This window comes from Oncorhynchus nerka, linkage group LG6, assembly GCF_034236695.1.
Source record: "Oncorhynchus nerka isolate Pitt River linkage group LG6, Oner_Uvic_2.0, whole genome shotgun sequence".
NCBI lineage: Eukaryota > Metazoa > Chordata > Actinopteri > Salmoniformes > Salmonidae > Oncorhynchus > Oncorhynchus nerka.
In genome coordinates this window covers 72,764,646-72,783,755 of record NC_088401.1, presented here as the reverse complement: position 1 = coordinate 72,783,755, position 19,110 = coordinate 72,764,646, and the positions used below count along the sequence as shown (strand labels likewise).

At 43.6% G+C, this 19,110-nt stretch overlaps 1 protein-coding gene and 1 long non-coding RNA gene across 2 annotated transcripts; one reads left to right on the top strand and one right to left on the bottom strand.

Annotated features, from left to right (window-relative positions):
- Window positions 1-230: 230 nt before the first annotated feature.
- Window positions 231-6,285, bottom strand: LOC115130928 (uncharacterized). Its single transcript, XM_029662514.2, has 7 exons — window positions 5,703-6,285; window positions 3,992-5,564; window positions 2,433-2,461; window positions 1,952-2,080; window positions 1,752-1,818; window positions 1,104-1,211; window positions 231-896 (listed from the first exon to the last, which is right to left on the bottom strand). The coding sequence occupies exons 1-7, from the start codon at window positions 5,996-5,998 to the stop codon at window positions 231-233; spliced, it is 2,868 nt and encodes a 955-aa protein (XP_029518374.2). The 5' UTR covers window positions 5,999-6,285.
- Window positions 6,286-12,658: 6,373 nt separating this feature from the next.
- On the top strand, window positions 12,659-16,337 carry LOC115130929 (uncharacterized). Its single transcript, XR_010464149.1, has 2 exons — window positions 12,659-15,386; window positions 15,538-16,337. It is a non-coding gene; the product is annotated as an uncharacterized LOC115130929 (long non-coding RNA).
- The last annotated feature ends 2,773 nt before the right edge of the window (window positions 16,338-19,110 follow it).

The window sequence follows — 19,110 nt, the reverse complement described above, 5'->3', positions numbered from 1 at the left end:
TATTCTGTGAGTATGCAAATGAGTTGTTTAAGTCTAATACTTTCTTTACCACTGCACAACAAGACATTTGGGAAGGAAGAATGTAATACTTACAATGCTATCACTCAAATGTATAGTGACATTTAGCGAGTCAAATAAATGCAGAACTATAGGCCTGAAACCATCACAAAGAAACCATCACAATTTGAACAATCCTAGCCTATGCAAGATTAGATTACAATTACAGAAATTCACAGGTTCCTTTCACTCCGCCCCCCTCTCGTCAGTTCCTCCTCCTCCTCCCCGTTGGCCTTGTGCCCCCTCCCCCCACCTCCACTCCCATCCTCTGGGTGAGTCAGCTGGTGCAGGAAGTCATCTAAAACCCTCTGGGCCGTCAGATAGGACACATCAACAACAGCACCCTGCTTACTCTCAGCTACTCTCCCTGCCTCTGCCACACACCCCTTGACAGCAGGCACACGGTAACCCTCCCCCCCTGTACCCAACTCCACCAGAGGGTAGGGGTTGGGAGGGGTGTCAGTGTGAGGTTGGTAGTTGGAAGGCCGGGGCTGTCTTTCTGCTTGGCTGGCAGCTAGCTTCTTATATATAGCCATACTGATGTCAGCGATTGAGAAAGGGGGACTCATCGAGCCAGAATCCTCATTTCCTGTCTGACCTATCACCCCAAACCCCTCCTCCTGCTTCCAGGGCATAAAAGCAGTGACCTTTTGTGGACCCGCCTCAAACTCCCTCAGTCCTATGCTTGACCAATCAGACGGCTTCTGCTCCAGTTTTGGAGCCGGTGATTCGATGTCTCCCGTAGATTGGCCGGTTTTCAAGGCGTTCTTCAGGAACTGCTTGACAGCGTCTCCAGAGTCAAAGTGCTTCTCTAGGAGCTCCTTGATCAGACAGGGAACCTGGAGGACAGCACAGACATCCTCTCAGTTCATACAATTACAACAGACACAGAGAAACCAGTAGTGGAGTTACAAGAAATGATCATGTAGGTAGCAATGAGCTGAACACGAGTTTAGGAGATTATGGATTCAGTGTTTTAATGTAAGGCCACTATCAACTTTACAAAGAAAGTGTGGGTTTTGCACAGTAGATGGTGCTGTGCTCACATTGATGTTCTCCAGAGAGGCGATGGTGTCATTGGCCTTCTCCAGCTCTGTGCTGAGATGGGCGATACGCTGCACCATATACTTCCTCTCAGAGCTAAGGCTCTCAGTCTGCAGGGATAGAACAGAGTACATGTTCACTACAGATGGTATAACAGTAGTACTAATTGTGCTCTAAGTCTTCAACAACTGAACAGAGGACATCAGTCAACACAACACTGTTTGTTGTAGAGGTGACAGAGCAGGAGAAGGATATTCAGAACAGTGTATGTTTCTATGTCTCTCTCTCTCATGGACTTGGGAGAGGCAAAGGTCAAGAGCCATGCGCCCTCCGAAACACAACCCAGCCAAGCCACAATGCCCACTTAACCCAGAAGCCAGCCGCACCAATGTGTCGTAGAAAACATGTCAGCGCGCACTGCCCCCAGCCAGCCACAGGAGTTGCTAGTGCGTGATGGGACAAGGATATCCGGCCAAACCCTCCCCTTGTGCGGGTCTCCCGGTCGTGGTCGGCTGCTACAAAGCCTGGACTCAAACCCAGAATCTCTAGTGACACAGCTAGCACTGCGATGCAGTGTCTTGCACCACTCGGGAGGCCACTCTCTCGCTCTCTTTTGACTCTCCATCTTTCATGTTTGACCTGATTCTTACCGCTGAGTGCAGTTTCTCCCCCAGAAGGCTGTTGGTGTGCTGGGTACCTGTGTGTGTGTCCTGGAGCCTGCAGCAGAGAGAGACAGCATCATAAGCAGGGGTCTGGCTATGAATTCTGGGCCTATTTTGTACGCCCGTCCACCTATAGCTCCTCCAATGCCAGCCTCCACTGCCGTCATCATATTATCATGAGCCCTGACCTCTTGAACTTCTCCTTCATGTGGCTAAGCTCCTCCCTGGCCCTGGCTAGCTCCACCTCCAGGCTCTCGATGCAGACCACTGTTTGCATCAGGTTCTGGTGCAGCTCAGCATTCTCCTCCTGCAGTGTCCTATTTACACACAGGAGGATCATGGGAGATGTAGTTTTCTTTTTAAAATGCAGTCACATTTCCTGAGGAGGCCATTCTAGCACATTAGATGCAGCTCATGTCAGCTTCTAGAGATTTCACATAGCCGAGGCAATCCAGACTGAACGCCGTGCGTTGTACCATTGTTACACACATTTTTCATACAGTTTATCTGAACATGTTCTTCATCCATCTTTACTGATGGAGGTGATGAGAGAGCTCTGGAAGCCATTAGTGCAATCCATATCCAGTGACATTTCCCAATCAAAAGCATGCTCTTTAGAGTGCATCGATAAACAGAGAGGAGAGGAGGAGAAAAAAAAATCACACTCACTGGAGTTCGCCTATGTCATCCGTCAAGGCCTGTGGAGAGAGACAGCAAAAGAGAAGATTAAAGATAACTCTCATTGAAAATGACAGAGAGAATAATAGGGACATAACAGGGCGAAAGGGATTGTTTATTGAACTTGAGTTCATACGCTCCAAGAAAAGCTATGGATTGTGTGTCAGATATGGATCAGTGACGTTAATAGAGCCAGAGCCACAGCAGGGTTACTCTGGCCCTCTCTGTGCTAGCTGGTCCTCTCTGTGCTATTTGGCCCTCCCTGTGCTAGCTGGTCCTCTCTGTGTTAGCTGGTCCTCTCTGTGCTAGTTGGCCCTCCCTGTGCTAGCTGGTCCTCTCTGTGTTAGCTGGTCCTCCCTGTGCTAACTGGTCCTCTCTGTGTTAGCTGGTCCTCTCTGTGCTATATGGCCCTCCCTGTGCTAGCTGGTCCTCTCCGTGTTAGCTGGTCCTCTCTGTGCTAGTTGGCCCTCCCCGTGCTAGCTGGTCCTCTCTGTGTTAGCTGGTCCTCCCTGTGCTAGCTGGTCCTCTCTGTGCTAGCTGGCCCTCTCTGTGCTAGCTGGCCCTCGCTGTGCTAACTGAACCTCTCTGTGCTAGCTGGCCCTCTCTGTGCCAACGGGCCCTCTCTGTGCCAACTGGCACTCTCTGTGCTAAATGAACCTCTCTGTGCTAGCTGTCCTTCTCTGTACTAGCTGGTCCTCTCTGTGCAAGCTGGCCCTTTCGCATTGGGTAGCGTGTTATTCCAAATGCAACAAACCGCCTATAAAGGTTACTTGATGTGGACAAGCGTCACAGACAGAGGATGACGCTTGAGTTCTCCTTATATAACTGATACTTTGTGGTTTAGGACACTAACTGACACTCCCTGTGTGGTTTGAATCACTTTGAGAACATTTTTTATTTTACTAGGCAAGTCAGTTAAGAACAAATTCTTATTTTCAATGACGGCCTAGGAACAGTGGGTTAACTGCCTGTTCAGGGACAGAACGACAGATTTGTACCTTGTCAGGTCGGGGATTTGAACTTGCAATCCTTCCGGTTACTAGCCCAGCGCTCTAACCACTAGGCTACCCTGCCGCCCCATTAAAGAATTAAAGAACATTGGGACAAATCCTACTTGGGTATCACAACGACATCAATGCATGATTTACCTAACTCTACAGTTAGGACCTACTTTCTATAGTATGATTTACCTAACTCCACAGTTAGGACCTACTATCTATAGTATGTATTTAGACTCTCTGACTCCATCGGCATACAGATGTAGGATCTTAATTTGATCACTCTTTTGTTGCTGAGAATTTTCCTGCAGAGCAGGAAATACAAACGTGTGGTGTATTTAAGTTTTTCAAAGGCTTCTAAAGTTAGACATTTTCACTTTGAAATTTCAGACTTGATTTGCCCTAACGAGAAATGTATCAACCCCTACAAAAATGTCCATTAATTGTAATCTACATAAGACATTTCCATTTACTGCAGGATTATTTTCCTCCTGTAGCAAACTTGCACAAATTAAGATCCTACATCTGTAGTTGACATCCGTTATTTTTCACCCTATATGAAGTAGGACACCAGCGGTAGGTTGACTGGCTGTGGCGGTCATTCTGCTCAGAGTTGGGGCTGGCCGCGTCTTGTTCTCTGTTCCGGGACGAGTCCGACTTGCTGGAGGGAGACTCCGACTTTGGCCCTTGTACTGGAGGAGGGGAATGTGTGTGGATCAGGGCGTGATGGGGTAGCTGGGGCTGCTGGGTGTGTGGAGATGAAGGTGGGCTATGGCTGGGCCTGTGGCTCTGATCAAGGTGTTTGTAGCTCCGGTGTTTGTGATGGCTGGGCTCAGGGCTGGAGCTGACAGTGCCATCTGTAAGAAGCGGGCCATACCGCCCATGCCTATTACCAACAGGACCCTGGAAGTCAGGCAGGGAAGCTGGTTCGTCTTCATAGCCAGCTGGTGGGTGGGGCGGGTAGGGTTGGCTGGAGTGGAGGGTTGGGGGGCTGCCTAGACGAGGAGTGTGGTTCTTGCTTTCATACCCAAACTTTGCAGGGAGAGATATTTTCTGTGACCGTGCGTCAGAGGCATTCCTCAGTTTCCTAGGCAGAGCCTGCGGTTTAGTAGCCGGCTCCCTCTCTTCCCCCTGCCCATCTCCCAGCTTTTTCGAGGGAAGCTGGGGCTGACTTTTCGGTTGAGATTTGGGGGAAGCTGGGGCTTTGGCTGGACCCGGTCCTACGGTCTCAATAGGAACCCCCAGAGTATTGAGACGGGCGGGGCTGATGACCTGTTTAGTGATCTCATCCAGGAAGGCAGAGAACTGTATCTTCCCCTTCACCATGCTCTGCCTGGCTGCATCCTTCAGAGCATCCACATCCTGCTTCCCCTTGGGCCCTGTCGCCTTGTCTGCCACCCGGGGGGACAGCACCTCCATGGACTTGGCCTTGCGGATGTCCCGTGGCGCCTCCTTGTTTTTCAGGATGCCTTTACTGGGGAGCTGGATAAAAGACACCGCCCTCTTCGGCCCAGCCAAGACCTCTTCACTGAAGGCCAGGCTCCGGCCCAGGCTGGCTGTCTTGTAGAGGGATCCGTGCTTCAGGTGTGGGGGTGTCCGTACTTTCCCTTTGTCCGTTCCTGTGTTCTGCAGCAGCCCCTCTTCACTGCGGCTGTGGCCTCGGTTTAGCTCGGAGTAGCTGGGCTCTCGTCCTCCCCTCCCCAGGGCCCGAGGATGGGTCCCAGGACTGCCTCCTCCGTGAATTCGCCCCTGTTTGACAGTGGCAGACACCTGCAGCTCGCTGTCGTCATCACGGAACTGTCGTCCTCCCGCAATGTTGGAGCAGGACATGGTATGCTGCGGCCGGCTGACGTGCTTCATGGAGAACTTGTCGTCAATGCCGGCCTCAGAGGACCATTCGGTGGAAGAGTCGGGGGGGGAAGATGAGAGGGAGGAGGAAGATGCTCTGGAGAGGGTGACGGTGGTGTGGTGGTCCGACATCTCGTCATCGTGATGAAGGTGCTGAGGATGGTGATGGTGGCGTCTAAGGGGTTGCTCCTGGTCATCTTGGGGATGGTTACCATGGGTATGGTGGTGACCGTAGCTTTCACTGCTGCGTCTATCATTGTCCCGTAACCTGCTGTAGCTGATATTGAGAGATTAAGTAGTAATGATGTATTCATTCAATAACCACACTCAATTATAGTCTTCATCAAATGTGCATTCCTCATAACTGTTTAAAAAAGGAAACTTTAATAAAAGAGAAACTCAATAATGATCCTACCTGTGTGTCTCCCTTTCTTGATCCCGGTGCTGGTGGTAATGATCGGGGTTGTGATGGCAGTGCTTCCCTGGTTTCATCCCACCTGGAGAAGGACTATGAACAGGAGTGAAAAACTTCTCCATCATTTGTCTCTTCCCTGCAGGGAGGTCGTCGATGCCCTCCTGATGTCTCTCCTGTAAAACATAGTGTTGATCAGCTTCTGCTCTCTGTCTGGGGCTGCGGTCCCTGTCCCTGTGCCCGTCTGATGGTAACCTCTTGGGTCTAACTGCTCCCTGTCTGTCAGCCTCAGAGATCATAGCTCCAGAAGATGAACAACCATCACTCTGTCAGCTGGTTACCGGTATTACTTATGTTCTGTATGAATGAGCAATTAATACGAAATCCTTCAAGATATGTGCACCACAAATGCCTACATTTCCAAAATGGGTCTAATTTAAAAGAAAATCTGAAATGTTTCCAAATATCTAACCCAACGCTGTTTCTGCTGAAAGGGGAAAGTAATTATCTCAATGAAGTATCCAGCTGTTAAGTTATTCTGGACAGTTTATCAGCCTCTCATCTTGGTGCTATCCATCTGTCTCCCTCACCCTCCAACTCTAGAATAGCTGCGTGACAGTGGAAGAAATATGCCACATCCCTGACCCAACATCAGTCAAACTGCATCGAATCCTGATGTAGTGGTGTTTCATCGAACCAATTGAAAGCGCGAGACAGACAATTGTCCTTGTGAAAGCAGAACCGGATCGAACCGACACAGCTGGAACAAGAACATTAGTGCAGTTCATTTAGCCGATTGCTCTGGATTATTGATATAAATTTGGGGTTACCCTTGGCCTCTAGCGGCGCACTTACAGGCCTATTATCATTGATGATTATGGATTATATGTAGGCCTTGTCCCCCAGTTTCACTACAGTCAGTCTGAGAGTAAGGTAGGGCTTGTCAAACATGAAACACATGCAGCCTAGGGGCCATTTTGTAGCCTGCCATCTGGTTGAATGTGGGCCCAGACTTGTACTCCCAACTCCAGCTGCCTAATAGAAGTGAATTCACATGTAATTCTGTTGAGGCCGACACTATACCGTGACAATAGGCTACTAAATAGAGGCATGTAAATCAACTTTTTGTTTGCCAATGTTTGGCCCTACAGACCATTATGTTTTACAAATGGCCCCCCAAATTACTTTGACACCCTTGATGTCAGACCTATCAATTTAAAACTCACGCATCATCAATGACCATTCAATGCAAATTTGCGGTAACAATTGTTTGTTTGTGTGACTCACACCCATGCCTAACAGGGACTAGTCATTATCTATATGCAAATAAGGTGGAAACTGAAACAGCTTATTTACCACATTTGTTAACTAAACAAAGCCTAAACAAAAGCTTTAAAAAGTCACAAATATATCCTGTTTAAACCCCCACCAGACAAGACATGGTTACATTGAATCTTTTCAGTTTATGATGAGATGCTTAAACTACCAACATCCAGAGGACAGAACTACACTCCCTACTCTCCCCGATCAATAGATTAGTTGCCTAAGAGAGCAGGCTGCCCAGTCCTCTAAAAATGAAAACACAATGACTGATAGTGTTTTTCGCCTGGAGCGACTGATAGATTGTGTCATTAAAAATGTACATGTTCAGACACAACCCAGTCTGTTGTATTGTATTTGTGTGTGTGTGTGTGTGTGTGCGTGTGCATGCTTTTTGTATTTGGGTGTACTAGATTGTGTGATGTATGTCTTGTTTGACATGTGCTATAATAGGCTAGGCCATTGTTCTTTTCTATGTAGGCTACACTCTTAGAAAAAAAGTTTCCCAAAAGGATTCTATGGCTGTCCCCTTAGGAGAAGAGAAGCCTTTTTTGGTTCCAGGTGGAACTCTTTTTGGTTCCATGTACAGTGCCTTCAGAAAGTATTCATACCCCTTGACTTACTCCACATATTGTTGTGTTACAGCCTGAATTCAAAATGGATGAAATTGATTTTTCAATACCCCATAATGATAAAGTGAACACTTGTTTTTAGAAATGTTTGCAAATGTATGTATTGTATTGAAAATTAAATACAGAAATACAGTTACATAATTATTCACACCCTTGAGTCAATACATGTTAGAATCACCTTTGGCAGAGATCACAGCTGTGAGTCTTTCTGGGTAAATCTCCAAGAGCTTTGCACATCTGGATTGTACAATATTTGCACAATACAATTTTTAAAAATTCTTTAAGCTCTGTCAAGTTGGTTGTTGCTCAGTGCTAGACAGCCATTTAAGCTGATTTAAGTCAAAACTGTAACTAGGCCACTCAGGAACATTCAATGTTGTCTTGGTAAGCAACTCCAGTGTATATTTGGCCTTGTGTTTTATGTTATTCCTCTAGGATTTTGCCTGTGTTGAGTTCTATTCCGTTTCTAATTATCTCCCAAAAAACTCCCTAGTCCTTGCCGATGACAAGCATACCCATAACATGATGCAGCCACCAAAATGCTTAAAAATATGAAGAGTGGTACTCAGTGATGTGTTGTGTTGGATTTGCTCCAAACATAATGCGTTGTATTCCGGACATAAAGTTAATTTCTTGCCTCATTTTTTGAAGTTTTACTTTAGTGCCTTATTGCAAACAGGATGCATGTTTTGGAATATTTTATTCTGTACAGGCTTCCTTCTTTTCACTCTGTCATTTAGGTTAGTATTGTGGAGTAACACAATGTTGTTGATCCATCCTCAATTTTCTCCTATCACAGCCATTAAACTCTGTAACTGTAACTGGCCTCATGGTGAAATCCCTGAGCGGTTCCCTACCTCTCTGGCAATTGAGTTAGAAAGGACGCCTGTATCTTTGTAGTGACTGGGTGTATTGATACACCATCCAAAGTGTACTTACACTGAACACAAATATATAAAATATGCACAAAAAGGATATTTCTCTCTAATTATGTGCACAACTTTGTTTACATCCCTGTTAGTTAGCATTTCTCATTTGCCAAGATAATCCATCTACCTGAGAGAATGATTACACAGATTAAACAGAATAATCATTACACGGGTGCAACTTGTGCTAGAGACAATTAATGGCCACTCTAAAGTTCAGTTTTGCCACACAACACAATGCCACAGTCTCAAGTTTTGAGGGAGCATGCAATTGGCATGCTAACTGCTGGAATGTCCACCAGAACTGTTGCCAGACCATTTAATGCTCATTTCTCTACCATAAGCGTTGTTTTAGAGAATTTGGCAGTACATCCAACCGGCCTCACAACCACAGACCACTTGTATGGCGTTGTGTGGGCAGCTTAACTAGGTCTTTCCTTGCAGCACTCGACCACACCACTGGACAATAACCAAGATCAGACAAAACTAGAACCTGCAGGACTTGCTTTTTGAATCTGTTGGGTCAAAAAAGCAGAGCATCTCTTTAGTACGGAGAGACCTCTCCCCATCTTTACAACCATTGAATCTATATGTTCTCGACCATGACAGTTTACAATCTAAGGTAACACCAAGTAATTTAGTATCCTCAACTTGTTCAACAGCCACACCATTCATTACCAGATTCAGCTGAGGTCTAGAACATAGGGAATGATTTGTACCAAATACAATGCTATTAGTTTTAGAGATGTTCAGGACCAGTTTATAACTGGCCACCCATTCCAAAACAGACTGCAACTCTTTGTTAATGGTTTCAGTGACTTCATTGGCTGTGGTTGCTTTTGCGTATATATGGTTGAATCATCAGCATACATGGACACACATGCTTTGTTTAATGCCAGTGGCAGGTCATTGGTAAAAATAGAAAAGAGTAAAGGACCTAGAGAGCTTCCCTGTGGTACACCATGCTTTACATTTGACATAAGAAAACCCTCTGCATTCTATTAGATAGACAGCTCTGAATCAACGATTTGGCAGAGGTTGAAAAGCCATAACACATACAGTACGTTTTGTCAACAACAAGTCATGGTCAATAATGTCAAACAGCTGCACTGAAATGTAATAGTACAGCTCCCACAATCTTCTTATTATCAATTTCTTTCAACCAATCATCAGACATTCGTGTCAATGCAGTAGATGTTGAGTGCCTTTCTCTATAAACATGCTGAAAATATGTTGTTAATTTGTTTACAGAGAAATAACATTGTATTTGGTCAAACAATTTTTTCCAACAGTTTGCTAAGAGCTGGCAGCAAACGGATCGGTCTGCTGTTAGAACTAGTAAACGCTGCATTACAACTCTTGGGTAGCGGAAATGACTTTGGCTTCCCTCCAGGCCTGAGGACAAAGACTTTTCTCTAGGATCAGATTAAAGAAATGGCAGATGGGATTGGCTATAGAGTTAGCTACCATCCTTAGTAGCTTTCCATCTTAGTTGTAAATGCCACGAGTTTTGTTATTATTGATTGATAACAATATTTTTCCACCTCTCCCACACAAACTTTACAAAATTTAAACTTGCAATGCTTTTCTTTTTTTATGCATGAGTACAATGGCTCGCTGTTTGTTGTTGGAATTTCCTGCGTAAGTTTGCCCACTAATTGGCAACATCAAATGATTTTGGGATGACTACGCCATCTGATTTGATGAAAGATGGAGTTTAATTTAATTTCTGCCCATAACTTTAATTTAAAGTATTCCAATTTTTTTTCAATCATTCTTTGTATCATTGATCTTGGCTTCATAATACAGTTTCTTCTTCTTTTTGTTGAGTTTAGTCACATCATTTCTCAATTTGCAGTAGGTCAGCCAGTCAGATGCGCAGCCAAACTTATTGCCACTCCTTTTGCCCCATCTCTTTCAACAATACAGTTTTTCAATTCCTCATCAAACTATGGAGCCTTAACAGTTCTAACAATCAGTTTCTTAACAGGTGCATGTTTATCAACCATTTCATAAATTCATCAAGTGCAGCACCTGGATTCTCCTTATTAATCACATCAGTTCCAACAAATGTTTGTAACATAATCCACATAAGAGTCACAGCAAAATATTTTTTTATGATCTCTTATACACTATTTTAGGCCCAGTTTTCGGAAATTAGGCTTTTCTGGAAATAGCCACTATATTGAGATCACTGCATCCAGTGGGTACGGATACAGCTTTAGAACAAATTTCTATAGTATTAGTAAAAATGTGATCAATAGATGTGGATGATCTTGTTCCTGTAGTGTTTGTAAACACCTTGGTAGGTTGATTAATAATCTGAACCAGTTTACAGGCACTGGTTACAGTGAGATGCTTCCTCTTGAGTGGACAGAATACTTTCTGAAGGCACTGTAGAAACATCTTGTGGACAGGGTTCTACATGGAACTCAAAAAGGTTCTACCTGTAACCAAAAATTGTTCTCCTATAGCACCTAGATAGCACCTTTTATTCTAAGACTGTACTCTCCTTCATCAACCTGCTAGACTAGTCTGTGCTTGTCCCTTATGATTTCATTGTGATGTATTTTTTTTAAAATTGAAACTTTATTTAACTAGGCATGCCAGTTAAGAACAAATTCTTATTTACAATGACGACCTACACAGGCCAAACCCAGATGACTATGGGCCAATTGTGTGCCGCACTATGGTACTCCCAATCCCGGCCGGTTGTGATACAGCCTGGAATCGAACCAGGGTGTCTGTAGTGACACCTCAAGCACTGCGATGCAGTGCCTTAGACCGTTGCGCCACTCGGGACAGCCTACTCAGATCCAATAATAGGCTTTGGGGCCTCCTGCATTGCTTTGAGAGATGATTAATTCCTAGTTTGATCGCCATCACGACATCTAACTAGTGAGTGATGCAGGAATTCTGTGAAGTAGCTTTGTGCCATCTGGTGGTGAAGGCAAACTCATTCCTATGCCCTCCAGAGTGCAGTCTGTACTTTTCCACACAGATTCACAATCACATACTGAGACTTTTGTTAGATTCTCAAGATTCTTTTGTAGAATCTTCTAGATTTGAGAGGCAAAAAATGTCCTTGGTGAGCTGATATTGATAATTGGGTGTCTAAAAAGACAGATTGACCTAGATTATTGAAACATTTTGTTGTGCCAAGATATCTAATGGAAAAGCTCATTACAAAACACAAACAACCCTGCTGATGAATAGATAGATAGTGGTTTGGTTGCTGATGTAGGCTACATTAATTATCATCACTTTTCTTTTACAGCATATCAGGTTTGTTATGGGCTACTGTAGCCATCTTGAGTTTTTTTCTGATGATGTTATATTTGGAATGCCAATGATGAGTCATTTTACAGCTCCTCAGCTTCTTTTTGTTAAAGTAAAAGGAAACTGGTTTGCTCTCCCACAGTTATCAACTAGCTCTTCTACAAATGTCTAGTTGTTACATTGTTTAAAAAACGGGTGTGATTTATTGGTTGGTAGGCTACATAGTGTTCGACATTAAGCAAATTCAAATTCAGCAATGCAGTATATGGGAAGTAGACCCGGTAGAATGAACCAGTGAATTCCAGTTTAATCCGGGTTGTATGGACTGTTCACATCTTGCTATGTATTTATCCGAGCACCAAATGCGTTGACGTCAGCTGTTGTTATTCAAAAAGTATGTCGAATGACTCCCTCTTACAACAGAAGCCTTTGTAACCCGCGAAATGAGAACACGTCATAATACATAATGGTAATATTTACAGTACTGTATTATGGTTGGCAAGTTTGACGCTGTTTTTGAAAAATGTACAGTACATAAATTGGTTGGTTCATGGTTGAGATGAAAGCAATGCAAGTACATTTTGATAGACTCCCACATTTACCAAAACCCTTTTTCATGACCATACATTACAATTAGTAGGTTTGTTCGCTTATGTTTCACGGTGAAGTAAAAAGGGTGTAAGTAAAAGTACGCAGCCATTTTATAAATCGCGACAAATGTGGCCCTATTTCGTGAATCACTCGGTCGGAGGTATTCTCATTGTGACGTTTGCCGCATCACAGCTCGTGTATAAATAACACCCGCAACCCCCCTTCCAACTCAAAACTCTTTATTGATGCCGTTTTAGTGTTCTGCGGCGACTGACGGTTCGTTTTCGTCAAGATGTATTTTTTCCTGAATAGCTTATTAGTTTACTTTAATTTTAGAAGTGACGAATGATAGCTAAGACTAATATGTAACAGGTCTCGTGTGACTGTAGTATGGTAGTTTAAAGTGATCAGATAAAGTAGCTATCTAACGTTACCTGCTAGCTTGTCTTTCGACGCCTACATTATTTGTTGCCTCAGCTTTTTTGCGATGGTTGCTTTTACTTGAGTACTGAATTACTTACGATTCGTATGCAATAAGATTAACATAGCTATAAGAAACGATCAAGCTGACGTGTCCGTTCTGAAAGATGAAAGCCACAACAAGGTTATCGTTAGGTGGCAGGGTATTGTTGTTATCCTCGTCAGTTACGTATTTAAACACAGAATAATTGTTATTTCAGCTGAGTTGGCATATCTTTGCTAAGTAACAGCGAAAATGTGACATTTGTTAACTACGGTACCTAGCAAAATGCGCGTGTTGTGGCGCAGTTGTAGGCGTGATTTTTTTAAAAATCGCGGCGTTTGACGATGTTGTGGAGAAATGGCTGCCGGGGTGACTCACTGCTGGTGCAGCTATCTGAAGTAAAACTGTTTTAAAGCTCATGAAAGAATCAGGTTGTATAAGTGTAATTGAAATAACCAAGTTACAAGACCAGAACCTTGTGAAGGGAGTGAAGCCGTTAGAATAGCCAGCTAAATATTTGAATAGAAATTGAGCGTAGGTCCCACTTATCCGAGGCAGTATACTTCAATGTGTATACTATTTAATTAACCTAAAATGAAGACTAGTTTGCAAGAGAAATTTGAGCCCTTGGGAATGGGCAGTAAAATATACCACTTACAAGACTGCCATCTTGTGAAGACACGGATAGTGGCCAGCTAAATATTTGAAGATCAAGTTGAGTGTAGGTCCCTTATATCCGAGGCAGTTGATATACTTCAGTGCGTTAGAAGTGTTGGTTGCGCATCAGGAAAAACAATTTTATAGTGAAAGGGGAACCAAGGTACAAGACTATCCGTTCAAAAGTTTACTCTTTGATTCTAGCCAGAAAAAAGTTTTATCTAAACTGAATAAGTACTGGTAGTTTGTCTCAAATCCGTATAGGCAACATGTGAAATAACCAAGTTACTGTTCTTGAATCATATGAGAAGTTGTGAAGCCTCTTGAATAGACAACTGAATATTGTAAGTTGTGCTGCAGTCGCCTTTTGATCATTTGAGTTATATTTATTGATTTTATTTATTTTTTTAACCTGACGCGAAGTACAATATGTGCTTATGTTGTGAAACTTTATTTCAATAGCAAACAAAATATTGGAAGATTATTTAGGCCAACAGTGCCTGTTTGTCGGTCATTTAAGCTGCTTCAAGAAGTAAAAATGTTTTGAGCCTAAAATGAACAAGATGTGCTGCCGGTTACATTTCCAAGTACATCAGTTGCTTTGCTAGCACTAGTGGTAGGTCAAGGAGGTGCAGGCTCGTGACGTTGCTTTGTCACGCTTCAGATTTGGTAAACTTTATCTATACACAATTGGTTCTAGTTGGCGAAGAAAAGAAGATTTTGCTGTAGAAGAATGGACTGAGGTTTTTTTTTAAGGGGTGGGTGGGCACTTAGTTAGTATGCAGTGTATCAGATGAGGAAGGACGACTTCAGGATCAGGCAAGAACCAGGCAGAGGGAAACTAGGAGGACCAGCGGGGAGCCAGGCAGGATCCAGGTGGATCGCGGGAGGAGCAGACTGGACCCAGTTGAGCGAGCGGAACGCAGCAGTTTTCATCAGAGGGAGCGCGCCAGATGGCAGGGTAGCGAGCTGAGAGCGGAGCAGTCCCAGGTCAAGCGTTGCCCCAATGCAGCCAGTGGGTCCCAGCAGAAATGAGGCAGACGAGTAAAAGGGTCAACTAGCTTCGCAAGTGACAATAAGTGTTTGTATGATGGGTAGCGGTATCGAGTAATGTTTAACTAGGCCAACATCTTTGAAATTAGTCCATATTAAATCTGTCAACACATTTTCTCGCAAAGTTTTCTTCCTCTTTCAGGTAAAGTGTTAATTTTCCTGGTTGTGGCCTCTTCCTGTGTGATGTCTGCTGTGATGAGTCCCCCTTGGCCTACTTGGTAGAGTGCACTGGCGAGAGGACTGTCTTAAAGGATTTCACCCTCCTGCAGCGCAGATGTAGTACCCCCCTGGGCGGAGGAGTTTCTTCATTGAGTTCAATAGGTCTACTCCCCTGAGAAGTGGTCTACATGGGAGTGTTGAGAGTCGAAATTCTTCTGTACGTTCGTGCTGCTTTGGTGCTGAGCAGCTACATCTGCTGGTTAAAGTGAGCAGTGAGTTTAAATGCATGCGATGATCATGTGGGGAGTAACTATTTCCCTCAAATATTGATATCAAATTTCTATTTGCCTCTTTGTAATGGTAACTGAAAGGGATTATCCCTGCATTTCATTTGTAGTATTGGTCAAACGTGCATTTGTGGATGGTGGGGGGGAGACTTTCCAAGTTCTTCTTTTCACAGGCTCGCACGCACCCTTAAAGCAAACCTGACCATCCAAGGGAGTCCCTCTTTAGTACTGCCCACCACATTCATGAAAACGGTTGAGCACGTTCCCGAAACAGATAATTCTAAGGATGGATCAAGGGAAATCTCTGGTGTTAAAATCATGTAGGAAGGTATTTTGTACTGGTTTTCTGTAGCGAGTTAATCATTTGCATATACTGTTTTTCTTCCAATATTTTGTAGGGATACACACTTGGTTTCTGGGAGGGTTGTGGGGGTGTTAATCAAATATTTCCTAGAATTTTTTTTCACACAGCTCCGTGTAAAGCAGCATTTTAAAGATCCAAATGATTAGCGTTGATGTTTGAGGAGCAAGGAGTCAACCCAGTGGTCCACGTCTTTCGGGGTTCCTTTTGCCTTGTGGTGTGGATATTCCTTGGTGTCTACAATGATGTAGCAGGAGGCGGGCCACCTCTTGGAATGTGAACTTGCGGTGTTCTCCCAGGGAGTGTGGTAACTTAACTTTTAGGCTGATTCATTTTATATCCTGGAGTTGAAATTTGCATTTGGGGTTTCTGGGGTCAGGGGAGGGCTTAACTGTGACTCTTCCAGATTATGACCCAGCCCTCAATGAAAGAGACTGGAGGTCTACATCTCCCCCGTCTTAAGGAGAACAGCTGATGCCTTGAGGCCAGTGGTATTTAATTGTTTCTTGTGTAAAGTTATTGTGTACGTGAATTTGTGTAAATTGTATTTTAGCAACTGTTAATACAATTTTGATGGTGGGTTGGTTACTGTATGGGTGGGAATGGTGGAAGTCTTGTTTTCCCTTTTGCGTTTTCCAGTGTGCTGTGTCCTACGCTTTCAGTACTGAAGATCAACAGGAACGCCCCTAACTCATTGTATGTCAAGGTTTACTATTGCTTCAAAACACCTCATTAGGTCTCAAGTAAGGTCCCTTACAAATGTTTTCACATTTTATATTTCATTAATGACATTTGGCACCTTGCCTTAATTGCACGCCTTTGCAAATTAGTTAAATGTTTTGTATTGATGCAACTGAACATTGTCAAGGAATTATAATTGGTAATAAATGCATAGCTTTTTCTGACTGAAGACAGTTTTGGTATGCATTTGTTATTCTGGGGGACTATTGTGTTGGGGGCTTTTCTTGTGCTTTTTCAGGTATGACTTAGCTTGGTGCTTTTAGATCACGGAAGTGACCTGGGCTTGATGGCAGCTCTTACAAGTTGGAAAGTGACTGTTTCAGATAAGTTCAATCCAGCTTGTATGTCCAAATGTGGGAATTTTTTACATGGCACCTGGTTGTCTGAAGGGGCCCTATTGCTGCCGTAGTTGATTTGTCTTCAATAGAGAAGAATCTACTTAGCGATACAACAACACTGCCGCTACTTGTGGTATGTAGAAGTTGCACTGCTGTGCTTTCACTGAGGGCAAATCTCTTCTGGTGGAGACTTTTCAACTCAAACTTATGCTAATTATAAAGCATATTTTGTCTACGGGTAACAAATGTCAGTGCTGTGAGGGTGGGTATAGGGCTGTTTGTTTTTGATCTTTCAGAATTACAAAAGCCCAAACGAAGACTGCCATCTACCCGTGACATGACCACAGGAATCGCCCCTCCTTTGAACTCTACACAGGCAGGACCGTTTGAACACCTTCATTACATTAGACTATTTCTAGTTAGCTTTTGACTCCTCAGCTACCAACACTTGTGCAACTGTGCAAGGAGCAAGCAGTCTTGTATCGTAGTAGCCTTCCATTCCTCTTCAACTGCATTTTTGGTTTTCCTTTGCAGCTGTCATGCAACTGTGACAGCGTTCCCAAATTAAGGTAGCTGAGGAACACTGCGCAACTGTGCAGCTGTAATTTGGACTGTGCAATTGTTTTGCTTTTGGATTGGTAGTTGAGGGCTGGGGGGGAATTCTGCACTTTTTCTCAACAGAAATCTGAGTGCGTCTTGGTGAAGCACGAATGAAGTCTTCTGACCTGGCGCACGTAGTAAGGTGTTGGTGTACCTTTTCAGTCTTCATTTCAAATCGAACTCCAGACCCATGCCATGTTTTAGTTTGGTTCAATGTACATCTTGAACTGGCTTTCTATCGTTAATAACCATCATCAAGCCATGCTTTCACTGGCATATGCCCTTTTCTTAGGCTCCGAGCCCTACTGCTTTGCATCTTTAAAGTAAGTTGAGTAAAACGTCATGTATGTTATGTGAGTACTGTGGTGGTTTGTGTAGAAACCTCTTTGTTTCAGATCATTATCTTGTCTCACTGTCCGCCGACTGCGCCTCCATCTGAATGTAACGCCGTCGCAGGAAACTCGGCAAATGAATGTGTCCCCTGAATGACGTACCTACCATCTACCCCCTCCGCGCTTGAGCTTAGTCAAACCCCACCCCCACACTCAACGGTCTTCAGACTCCTCTCCCTCTGTGCTGTCTGTGCTCCTTTCCTTTCTCCCTTTTGGTTTCTCAGGTGACAATTTCTCATCCGATGCAAAATAGTCATGAATTGGCATCTGTTCTGCCTCTAACTGCGTGATGGAACACTGAGAACCCAGTCACTTTAAGATCAAGAGCCACAAGCTTGTCTTGCTGAAAATTGAGCATCACTTCAGTTTCTTGGTTACTAAGTTAAGTCGTTTTGGTTCCCTTTTGATTTTGAACACATCATGGCTATGTTTTAACACAACCTTTTGACTGCATGCATATCAGCTCTGCATAACATTTTGAACTTCAAAATGCGCAACAACTTTCATATAGTTCATGTGTAAAATAGGCACATTCCAGTTGATGTTGGGTGGGTGCAACACTTTCTTCCTTCCTTTCAGATACCTCTTGAGTGAACTTGTCATTACTGGGTGCTTGCAGCTGCAGGGAGTCACGGGAAGTGTCTTGGTTTGATCCAGTTCTAGGAAGTTGAGAGCAACAGTGTAGAGAAACCGGTTGGTTGTGGTTTGTACTGTTTCTATCAGTCAAAGTAAACAACAGCTTAAAATATTTTCAATTTCGGGGATCTGTTTTGGGGAGGGAGGGGGGTAATTGTTCCTCTTTTGTCTTTACAGCTTCAAATCTAACAGCCCAATCTTTGTGAGTTTTACTGACCTCTGAATCTGGACCAATGTCAGTGATAAGATCTACACCTACGTTGTGACTTTGTCTTACTGGTATCATGGATAAAATGTGGAATTGCTCTAATGGCATTAAGTGTCTGGGTTTGCTGGGGATGGGGAAACCAGTTGTCTTTTCCTCTAGTTTCAGGCTTGCGACGATGCTAAAGTCCTCGGGTTCGTGTAGAGCAGCAGGTGCAAGGGTTTTTCTTTTCCTGGGGGAACAAACCCTCTGGTTTTTGTTCTTCCAGGTTTTGCTTTTTGTCCTTGTGCAAAAAAAGCAAAAGACTCCGGTGGTGGCACTCCTGATAGTCCTCAGGATGGGGTTCAATTCCCTGCGGTGTCTTTGCTTTTCTCAACCTGCTGCTTAGTTGGGTAAGCCAGTGAAAATGGGAACCTAGGTAGTTAAAGTATGTTCTAGGGTCATATTGTGAATTAATTTTTTTAATCATTCAAGTATTACCTCTTAAAATATTGACAGTTGCCATAGTTATTGAGGCTGTTTAGTATGTGCCCCTTGTGGAAACTGTCTCCATCAATAAAATTCTCAATTGCAACCAAATATGAACTGTTCCAAAAATGTTTCTACTTAGGTTTGTTTCCAACCCATAAATGTCAAGAAACTGGTTTCTACTGGAATTTATTTAGTTTAGTCATTGGTTGAGACATCATGACTTGCAGTTCAAGAAATGAGTGTAATTTACTTTATTTTATGAATAAAGTCTGAACTGTACAAAATTGTGCTGTCATACCT

What these genes read in the sequence shown, in the direction of transcription:
- LOC115130928 (XM_029662514.2), bottom strand. Translation starts at nt 5,998, where the DNA reads ATGATCTCTGAGGCTGACAGACAGGGAGCAGTTAGACCCAAGAGGTTA. An exon ending in GATGACATAGGCGAACTCCA is followed by an intron (nt 2,081 to 2,432) that starts GTGAGTGTGATT and finishes GTGTGTAAATAG; the next exon opens with GACACTGCAGGAGGAGAATG. An exon ending in GGGAGAAACTGCACTCAGCG is followed by an intron (nt 1,212 to 1,751) that starts GTAAGAATCAGG and finishes CTATCCCTGCAG; the next exon opens with ACTGAGAGCCTTAGCTCTGA.